The sequence below is a fragment of the Plectropomus leopardus genome, chromosome 12 (assembly GCF_026936395.1).
Source record: "Plectropomus leopardus strain MGB_pleo_1.0 chromosome 12, ASM2693639v1, whole genome shotgun sequence".
Lineage (NCBI taxonomy): Eukaryota > Metazoa > Chordata > Actinopteri > Perciformes > Serranidae > Plectropomus > Plectropomus leopardus.
The window spans coordinates 34854202-34865000 of record NC_142187.1 but is presented as its reverse complement, the minus strand read 5'-3'; the positions used below and the strand labels follow the sequence as shown (position 1 = coordinate 34865000).

Genomic DNA, 10799 nt, shown 5'->3' with positions numbered 1-10799 from the left:
ATTATCATAATTACATATTTAAAAAGATATGTCACAGAATTATTTAAAATTTTTAGCCCTTCCTTTGGGTCCTTCACTTCTTCTTCCTTTTCGTTTTATTTTCTATGCTTTTTTCTTTTTATTTATTTATTTATTTATTTTTTTTAAATAAATCTCAGGAAATATTCTTCTAATTTTTCAGATTTCTTGCTAATGTTTTGGTCATTTCTTCTTCAGTTGCTTTTTGCTTATGTTTTTCCCCATGTTTTTGACCGAAATCAAGCAAAACTGCTCCAGTTTTTTTAAAGGGTTAAGTTAGAAAACAGAAAAATATATTCATTTTGGGGGGTTGAAGTAGAAAAAACGTCACTCTCAGAAAATATGGAATCAATCTGACTGTTTGATGACTACTTAAATGTTTTAATGCACCTCAGAGAGTCACTGTGTGTGTGTGTGTGTGTGTGTGTGTGTGTGTGTGTGTGTGTGTGTGTGTGTGTGTGTGTGTGTGTGTGTGTGTGTTGTCCAGGCAGAGAGGTGCCTGAGCTGTGGGAGGTCGGCTCCATCACGCCGCTCTTTAATCAGACCATCGTGGAGGGACCACACCGAGGTTTGTCGTCTCCGTTTGTTCCTCGCTGTGAACCAGCCGGTGGCAGCAGAGACTCGGGATAAAACCTGAACAGCAGATTTATTTTTACTCAGAGGGACAGATGACTTTTGTCATATTTAACCACTTAAATCCTGAGAAAATTGGTTTGATTCCTTTGAAAACATGGTAAGAAGTCAATGAAATGACCTATAAATCAGCAAGACATTTGTAAAAAAGTACAAGAAAATTACCTGATAATAAGAAAACAAAAGAAAGGGTAGTTTTCTTTCAGGCCTACTTTTTGTTTTAGCTTTTTGTGTTATTTCTTGTTTATTTCTTGTAAGTTGCTCATTTCCACCTCCGTGTTTTTTTTTTAAAGAAATCAATTTTTTTAGGGTTTAAGACTTCTTCTCTATAAAAATAAGAATTTACAAATAAGATTATTTAAAAATGGCAGAAAGAATACATATTGAAAATGATGATGTGAGTAAAACACATTTTTAATTATTTGTATTTATTGTTTTTTATTTTAGCACTTTTTTCAGGTAATTTCCTGTTTTTTTTGTACTTTTCTTTTTTTTTCACTTTTTCATTGTTAGGATTTTTTTTTTCTAGGCCTAAAATTGTATTATTTTTTTGCTTTTCTTAATTTGATGTTGGTCATTGCCACCTCTCTGCTTTGAAAGAAATCAAGCCAGTTTGCTCAGGTTTCAAATTAAGTTCTGCAAGTTAACATCAAGCAAATCAAGATTTTTAGGGAAAAATAAGACTTTCAAAATATGATTATCTAAACATGGCAGAAAGAACTGCAGGGAAGTTTAATGACTCGGGGTTTAAGTCTGAGGAAAATCCTATTTTTTTCTGGCATGTTGATGATTTTTAAAAAAAAAATCTTCTTTCTTTTCAAGTAGGTAACGTGTCCTCCTTCAGACTCCCTGTCGGTGAGTAACTCATCACCTTTTCAAAAAAAATCATTCAAGCATGTGTTGTCATCTTCAGGACGCTCTAAGAGGCGTTTAATTCTGGTTTCCATCTATTTTAAACCTCAGAATGGCACCAACTGCCCACGAATCTGAGTCACATCTCTCCGTCTGGGATGAGCTCCATGTTAACCAGCAGAGTCCATTCAACGGCACACGGTGAGTCTGCAGGAGGCCTCCGCTTCACGTCTCCACTCATCCTGCTCAACCTGCACACTCTGAATTAGCTTCTAATATTAACTTTTAGACCTTGTGAGCAGAAATAAACTCCGGGTTTATAGCTACGACAGGCTGCTGTTCAGGAAAGGTCTTATGTTTATACCTAATGTCACCTGAATCTCTAAAAAGATCAAATCTTAAACATAAGGAGGTGCAACAGTGTTTGTGATCACACTAAAAGCACTTGTACGCTCTTATTTTGTGACAAAGTTCATCTTTACGGGGTGTCCACACAAAAGGGTGTGTCTGTGACAACCAATCACACCTGTTAACCTTGAAACCTGAAATTGGCTTGATTACTTTCAAACATGAAAATCAGGCAACGAGCAACTTAGAAAACTGACCAAAACATTTGCAAGAAATTAGTAGAAAGTTCAAAGAAAAAAAAAAATCAGTGAAATTAGTCCTAAAATAAATAAAAATGAAAGTAATTTTTTTTCTTTGGCAAATTACTGATTCAGTAATCTCATAATATTCAGGTTTTTCTGTGTAGATTTGCAACTTAAATCTCAATTAATTTTGGATTGTTTTCCAGCACATTTTTGTCTTTATAATCTTTTGCACACAGTTAAGCAGACTTTGTCTTCTCTCCTCGTTTGTGTTTGATTTATTAGTTTCACCAACAATGATGGATGAAGCAGCTGCGGCAGCAGCAAAGATCACCACGGCCCCGCCGCTCGCTACAGCCCGACAACCCGCAACCGTCATTCCACAAAGTCAAACTACCAAACGACCAGAGACGACGACGACGGGTAAGACACAAAGAGCGACGACACAGGAAGTAACAACACAAGCAGAGATGACGGCACAGACGACCGCTACTGAAAAACCAACAAGTTTACAGCCAATCACATCAACGCAACCAGCAACCACCCTGCAAGTCACCACTGCGTCTGCGACAACAGCTGCAGCTCCAACGCCAGAAAGAACCCCATCAACCCCAGTAAGAGCTCCATCGACCCCAGTAAGAACCCCATTAACCCCAGAAAGAACCCCATCAACCCCAGAAAGAACCCCATCAACCCCAGAAAGAACTCCATCAACCCCAGTAAGAACCCCATTAACCCCAGTAAGAGCTCCATCAACCCCAGAAAGAACCCCATCAACCCCAGTAAGAGCTCCATCAACCCCAGAAAGAACCCCATCAACCCCAGAAAGAACCCCATCAACCCCAGTAAGAGCTCCATCGACCGCAACAACAGCTGCATCAACTCCAGTTAGAGCTCCATCAATCCCAGTAAGTGCTCGACAAACCCCAGTACAAACTTCACCAACCACAGAGCGAGCTCCGTCAACCACAGGAGCAACTCCAGACCCACAGAGAGATCCATCAACCCCAACAAGAGCTCCAACAACCCCAGTAACAGCTCCATCAGTCCCAGTATCAGCTCTGTCAACCCCAGTAACAGCTCCATCAGTCCCAGTATCAGCTCTGTCAACCCCAGTAACAGCTCCATCAGTCCCAGTATCAGCTCTGTCAACCCCAGTAACAGCCACAAGTTCAACCCAGTTACCCGCAGCATCATCCAGACCAGCAACCACATCTCCAGTGATTAGTCTGAGCCGGCTGACCGCAGCTACCCACGGGCCGAGAACAACGACCCAGCGGACGACTTCAGCACATCATCCCGGGAGACTTTCACCGGACCGTCCCACAGCAGGACTGACGGAGTCCAGAAGGACTACAGGGCTTCTCAGCAGAACTACAACGTCCAGCAAGACCATGGAAACTGAAAAACCAGGTAAAGATTTCTCTGTGGCTTTAGCGTGAATGAGAGTCCACTGATTTTCTTTGTGATTTTAATCTCAGTGAGTTTGGGATTTGTTTTCTCTCGCAAATTATTGATTTATTAATCTGATAGAATATTCCATTTTTTTTGTTTAAATTTCAGACTTTGAACTCAGCTACTTTTTGATTTTTTTTTTGGCTTTGTAATCTCATAGAATATTCATGGTTTGTTTTTTCATGGAAATGTGCAATTTAGTCAGTGAATTTTGATTTTGTTTTTGACCCCGCAAATTTCTGACTTTAAAATCTGGTTGAATATTTGAGGTTTTTTTCAACATAAACTTGTGACATTTTTTTTCACAAATTTCTGACTTACTCTCATAGAATATTCCAGTTTTTTGCATAACGTTGTAACTGTAATCGCAGCGAATTTGGGATTTTTTCTTGCAAATTTTTGACTATAATATAATAGTAATAATAATAATAATAATAATAATAATAATAATAATAAAAAATTATAATAAATTATAATAAATAATAATAATAATATAATATAGTTTTTTTGTAAATTTGTGACTAATCTCAGTGTTTTTTTATTATCTCATAGAATTTTCATTTTTTCTGTGTAAATTTGTTACTTTGATCTTAATTTTATGTCTTTCTAATCTCATAAAATATTTAATTTTTTTGTGACTTGTAGTTAATTTAGGATTTTTTTTCTCACAAATTTCTGTTTTTATAATCTCATAGAATACTTTCTTGTGTGTAAATTTGTGACTTTTATCTCAGTGAATTTTGGATTTTTTTTTCTCTTGCAAATTACCGATTTAAAAAAATAGAATATTCTGTTTTTTTCCATAAATCTGTGATCTCTAATTGAGAGAATTAGGCATTTTTTCTAACTTTTCTAACTTTTTCTAAATTGATGGCTGTGTATTCCCATTGAAAATTCAAGTTTTTACTCAAATTTGCCATTTGAGTCTCGAATATTTTATATTACCCCCCAGCTCTCTACTTTTTTAAAAAAATATATTATTATTTTTATTTATCTATCACTGCCATAATACGCCACCCTACGATCCTGATGGTCCACTCAAGGATCTTTTCTCCTTTCTAAAGCAGATTGTCTGTCAGTCATGAAATTCGCTCGGAAACATATATACATATCTTTGTCTACTTGCTGAAAATTGAAATGATATTAATATTTAATAATGCATTTCATTTGTTTCTGACTTTTTCTCCACATACAAATAACAAAAGGTCAGATTTAGCAGCCTGTTCAGTGAGGACGTGGTCACTGTGACGGGCTCTCGTCTTCAGAGAATAGAAACCGGGAATCTGAGGTTATAAAAATGTCACTAATGAGACATCAAACACAGTTTTAATTATTGCTGACAAATAAAAAAAAGGGGGGAGCTGCGTTTGTGAGCAGCCTGCTGACCTGCTCTCACAGAACAAACCGTCATCACATCACATCCATTCAGCGTCACCGCGCGACACATCCACGGACGCTGATTCAATAGAAGGTGTGTGTGTGTGTGTGTGTGTGTGTGTGTGTGTGTGTGTGTTAGGGTATGGTTAGTACAGAGGGAGCCTTGCAGGAGGCTAAAGTCGGTCACTATGGTAACGCAGGCGCTGCTCTCCGTTATATGAAAGCTTTAATGGTTTTAAGCTGCAAAGGTTAAAAGCGAATTAAGAGCAAATATTCAGTGTTCATCTGTCTGCTACATGATCAGAGAGCATGACGAGAAAAACTGAAGCGTACATGCTGCACGGTAAACAAGATGAGGCTAAACTGATTCAAACTGAAGAGCAGTTTGAATCTGAGGATTTTTTAATGAGATATAAGTGACAAACAGCACAAATCTGTGCATACAAACGTTTCAGTAGAAATCTGGGATTCATCGACATTTTCGAATTCATACAAACTGTGAACAAATTTAGAAATTGTTCAGACCGTATACGTACGCACAAGCCTGTTTTAGAAAAAAAGGTCTATTTATTATACTTAAATAAATATTTTGTTATTTTATATTTAAAGAAATATTATAAAAGAATAACGGATTAAAAAATGTAGTATTTAAAGTCAAAATTAGAAGAGTAAAAAACAAGATGCATAATGCTCCTTGACAGTGATGGATTGGCAATAAGTACATTTACTTAACTATAACTTAAATATGATTTATTACTATTATTATTATTATACACCATATTCACATATATTGATATATATAATGTGTTCGAAAACATTTTTTTACATTGATATGTATTAATTATTCATAAAAATATTTTTTTTATGTTTTGTAGATAAAAGTCAAAAGTTAAGACCATTAATTGTCATTTTAACTATTAAAAGATTTCTGCGTTAAGATTCTTTGATGATTGTAAAAAAAAAAAAATACATAAAGTGTCAAAAAATATATATATATATATTGAAATTACAGTTTGTTTGTGTGTGTTTTGAATCTAATTGGGTATAATACCAAACTGCAAACTGTCTTTATGTCATTCAAAAATATGAGAAGAGAGTGACGAGCAACTTAACAAGAAATGACAAAGAAAAATTAGCAAAGTAATACAAAGTTAAAGTAAAAATTATATGAAAATTAGCATAAATTAAAGTATAGAAAAACAAAATGCGAAAATAACCTCAAGAAAGTGCTTAAAATGTCATATAATTTAAAGTGATGATAAACAAAATTATAAACTACGTTTATAATTTTGTTTCATAATGATTCATTTAAGTTCATGTGAGAGAAAAAGTGAATATTCATAATAAACACCAGTAAAACACTGAAGGCACACCATGTTTCACATTTCCCAGCATTCCCCGGCAGCAGCAGTAGATGGCAGTAAGGTGTCGCCGTAGAGACGTCCGCAGCTCCCCCTCCGACTTCTGCCTGGCAACAAACAGAAGGCCGGAGCATCCTGTGCAATTTGTCAGCGAGTCATTAGTGTGCAGTAAAATGAGCGTTTGTGGCCCAGCTGCACATCTCTGCACTCAGAGTGTGTCGAGTCCGTGTGTGGACGTTTCATAGAGGACGGACACGCACACACGCACACTTGAACTTATTTCTTTGTGAGGACCCTCATTGAAATAAAGTGCTCCATAGCCCCTCAGCCAAACCTTAACCATCACAAATAAATGCCAAACCTTAATTACAACCTGAACCCTGGAACGAAATGTTAACCCTCAAACAGAATTGAGGACCGGTCAAAATGTCCTCACTTTCCAAAAAAGTGTCCTCACTCCACTGCAAAAATACTTTTTTTGATCCTCGCTGTGTAGCGTGTACAAGTACACACACACACACACACACACACACACACACACACACACACACATCCTTTTACTTATATATTTGAAGGACTCTCATTGAAATAATACATTCCTCAGCTTCTTATCAAAACCTTAACCATCGCAATGCCTAACCCCAACCTCAGGCCTTAACCCTAACTGCAACCTGAACATGACGTCGCCAAAGCGTTTCCTGCAGACTGCGAGTCGTGGTGTTAACTAGGAACGTAACGATTCACTGAACTCACGATTCGATACGATACGATTCACGATACCATGTTCACAGTATGATTTTCTTACGATTTTTTTTTCTTTCAAATACAAAATGAGATTACAGAAAAATGATGACTGAAAAATATTCTATCAATTATTTCAAACAAAAATGATAGAAAAGACTTTTGTCCATGTCAAATTAAAGGATCCCTTTTTATTTCTGAGGTATAAATGCAAAACACAAACTATACAATAAATGCATTTCTGGACATTCACAATGTCCCCTGCTCTTAAAACCCTTTCACCGGGACAGAGGAGGCCGCTGTGGAAAGGTTAGGGTTAAAAGGTTAAAGGGTTAAAGGTTTGCTTCAGAGGGGAAGCAGAGAAGACGAGTTTGAAGAACTAAGTTGGTCTTTTCTCACTCGTGGTGATAAGTTGGGCTCTCTCTTTGGCTCTTGTACTCGTTTGGGTGAGCGGGATCGCAGCTTGTCCGTGTGGTTTGGCCGTGTAATTTTTTAAAAAAATATTTATTTGGCCTAGTATTTTTTTTTTGGCCGTCGTTTAGTCGTCGTGAAGGAGTAATGTGACCAAAGCGCCTCACCATGATGCCAGCTCTCATGCTGCAACATGTTAGTTGTACTATTTGTGTGGTTCAACACTCAGCATCTGCAGACTGTCTTTGTCTTTTATCTTCTCACCTTTATTACTTATCGATTTAAGGAAGCTCGAACCCCGCCATACTTCGATTTGAAACTTGTATTTCATTATCGTCTGTCGCTGAGCCTTTGCTTCATCTTATTTATGCTGGCGAGCTGTCTCTGGTCTCGGACATGACATAAAATGCAAACAGATCGTGGTTATTTACATGGCCTCACATGATAAAATAAGTTTCACATAAAATGTGTTGATTAAATTACATTTCAGACTTATTTTTGTATTTATCTCGTGAAACATAATTCTGCACGGATTAAAAACTCACATCAAAAGGAGGCGTCGAGGATGAAAACTAACTTCTCTCATTTCCAATCCAGGCAACAACCTTATTTTTGTCAAACTTTGATTTATAAAAGTGTGTCTGTCGCCACGCTAATGAGTGCAAAATGAGCAAATAACTGCAGAATGAGGAGACGTTTCTAATTAAAATCCGCATTTGAATATGTATTTTTATGGTGATTTGGAGCCTGTGTACCTGCAGTGCATTAATTACGATTAGGATGCTTCAGCACCAGTGGTTCCTTTAATGGGAATTTAAGTACGGAGTCGACATTATGCAGAATGATTACAATGAGAGAATTTGAAGGACGGGGGATTTATTCTGTTCATAAATCACCTCCGTGGGCTTTTGCTGGTTAATTATGATGTCTTTGTTTTAAGCTGCTACCTGTGCGATCACATTTTATCTTTGCCATTAACCTCTTTATGACTTTGTTTTAGTTTGGTCGAGCGGACAGAGTCATTAGGAGGGTGGTGAGCGTGTGACTGACGTGACCTCTCGCTCTGTGTGTTGAGAGGTTGTCCTTGGAGGAGGTCGGAGCCGAGCGACGCCTCCGGCAGCACGACCACCGTCAGCGCCCACAAGCTGCAGCCCTGCGTCCTCGAGCTCTGCAAGTTCTTCTCCCAGTGCCTCTGCAGACCGTCCAGCCACAAGACACGCATGAAAAGGTTCTCGCTTTCTACACTGAGACGACACGGCTGCAGATTAATTATGTGGATGTTGTAAAGGCGGATCGCCGGAGGAGCGGAGGGAGGAGGGAGGAGGGAGGAGGTAGAACAAAAAAAGTAAAAAGTGTAAAAAATGGTTCCTGGACTTCAGGGTGTAAATAGAGAGACAGAGATATTAATGCTTTAAAACCTGAGAAAAGCTTCATTTTCCATAAAAAAAACATGGAAAGAAAACAATTAGCAAAAAAAAAAAGCTAAGTAAAACAGAAAAAGTTTTCTTCTCCTCGAGCGAAGACCATGTGATCTTTCCGGTTTTGGAAAAAAAGAAATGATACAAAAATGCGGCTGCTACAATAGCTTGGCTGTTTAAAAATGGCGGCAGGGGTTTGTGCTGTTCGGCGTATTCTGTGCGTGCCGCGCTTTGATGACGTAGTGACGATTTTGTTTCCACGTCAACTCTTAGTCTCATCGGCTTTTTTTGGGACCCGAGGAGAGCAGGTACCAAAAAAGGTACTTTTTCCTAATGAAAAAAAAAAAAGTAGAGTAAAGCCGCCACCATGAAGTGGAAACGCGCCTTCAACTGTGGATGTAATCGTGCCGACTGATCATCTTCAAACGTTAAAAAGCGTGACTGAGCTGATGTTCGAAACACGGTGCTGTTGGTGAAGGTGTCAGCCGTTCACAGAGATCTTCTCCTCTCACAGGTACTGCGACGACAGCCACCTCTGGTACCAAAAGCACACGTCTGAGGTGTGTCGCCGCGTCAGGAGAGTCTCCTTCTCCAGAAGTAAGTCTGCTGACGAGAACGATACGATGCGTCTGTCTGCAGCTTCTCTGCAGCTTTATTGAGACTTCACAGATCAGTCAGCTCAGATTTTCTGTTGACTCGCTGCAGGTTTATTACTGTAGATTAACTTCTGTCCATAGATGTGTCTGCAGCTCAGTCCCAAAAATAAAATGTCTGCAAACCTCAGACGAATGAATGAAGACTTTATTAACAAAAAAAACTATTATAAACAAACAAAACAAAAGTACAATGTCTAAAAAGCAGAAGGGGTTAAATTTAAATATCCCTGCCCCTTTCTCTCTTTTTTCAGCACATTTTTTTGTAAAGTAAATAACTGTCCCGGGTTTATTTACATTACAAATACTTACAGTACAATTATCCCCACGCATTTCAAAATAAAATACAAAATATAAACGCCCCTAACTCCCCCCTCCTCCTCTCCTCCTCCTTCTCTCCTCCTCTCCTCTCCTCTCCACTCTTCTCCTCCTCCTCTCCCTCTCCTCCTCTCCTCTCCACTCCTCTCCTCTCCTCTCCTCCTCTCCTCCACTCCTCTCCACTCCTCTCCTCTCCTCTCCTCCTCTCCTCCTCTCCTCTCTCCTCCTCTCCTCCTCTCCTCCTCCTCTCCTCCTCTCCTCTCCCCTCCTCTCCTCTCCTCCTCTCCTCTCTCCTCTCCTCTCCCTCCCTCCTCTCCTCTCCTCTCCTCTCCTCCTCCCCTCTCCTCTCTCCTCTCCTCTCCCTCCTCTCCTCTCCTCTCCTCTCCTCTCCTCTCCTCCTCCTCCTCCTCCTCCTCCTCCTCTCCTCTCCTTCCTCCACAGATCTGAAACAGCGATGTCTGACAAAGATGTGTAATAAACTGTGACCAGAGAAACAAAGAGCAGCTCATCACCACAGGAAGCGACTGAAACTCAAACTGCAGCTCAGCGACCGTCGGAGCTTTTCGACCGTCGGAGCTTTTCGACCGTCGGAGCATTTCGACCGTCGGAGCTTTTCGACCGTCGGAGCTGAGCGACGCTGTGCGGAGACTCTTGTCCTTTGAGAGTCTGGATGGAATCTAAAAAAAAAAACTGGAACTTTAAGTTTTTAGGGCCCAAAGAGACTGAAAGTTTGACCTAATCGTACCGAACACCAAAATCTGAAAACTCTGCAAAAACTCCAAAACATACGGGACTATTTATACGTTATATTTAAAAACCGAACTCTTCGAATCAGCTGATGATTTTGTGATTTGAAATAGAGCCTGGAATTTAAAAAAATAATAAAATGTACAAACTGTAATTTTTTAAGAGAAACCGATTTAGATTTTTCTTGTTTGCGTTTAATAAAAGTTTGGCTAATTTTCCCAGCTG

The 10799-nt window shown here is 39.0% G+C and overlaps 1 protein-coding gene across 4 annotated transcripts in view; it reads left to right on the top strand.

Moving 5' to 3' along the window:
• hhla1 (HHLA1 neighbor of OC90) overlaps positions 1–10799 on the top strand; it is a 20936-nt gene extending 10137 nt beyond the window's left edge. For 2 of the 4 annotated variants that reach the window (XM_088085947.1, XM_042496972.2), the window contains 7 exons: positions 506–586; positions 1477–1506; positions 1615–1704; positions 2379–3506; positions 8516–8666; positions 9371–9453; positions 10269–10799. In XM_088085947.1, coding sequence (XP_087942073.1) covers positions 506–586; positions 1477–1506; positions 1615–1704; positions 2379–3506; positions 8516–8666; positions 9371–9453; positions 10269–10312 — 1607 coding nt within the window. In that variant the 3' untranslated portion in view covers positions 10313–10799. Of the gene's footprint in view, positions 1–505; positions 587–1473; positions 1507–1614; positions 1705–2378; positions 3507–8515; positions 8667–9370; positions 9454–10268 lie in introns of all 4 variants that reach the window. The other 2 variants (XM_088085946.1, XM_088085948.1) reach the window with 1 other exon arrangement.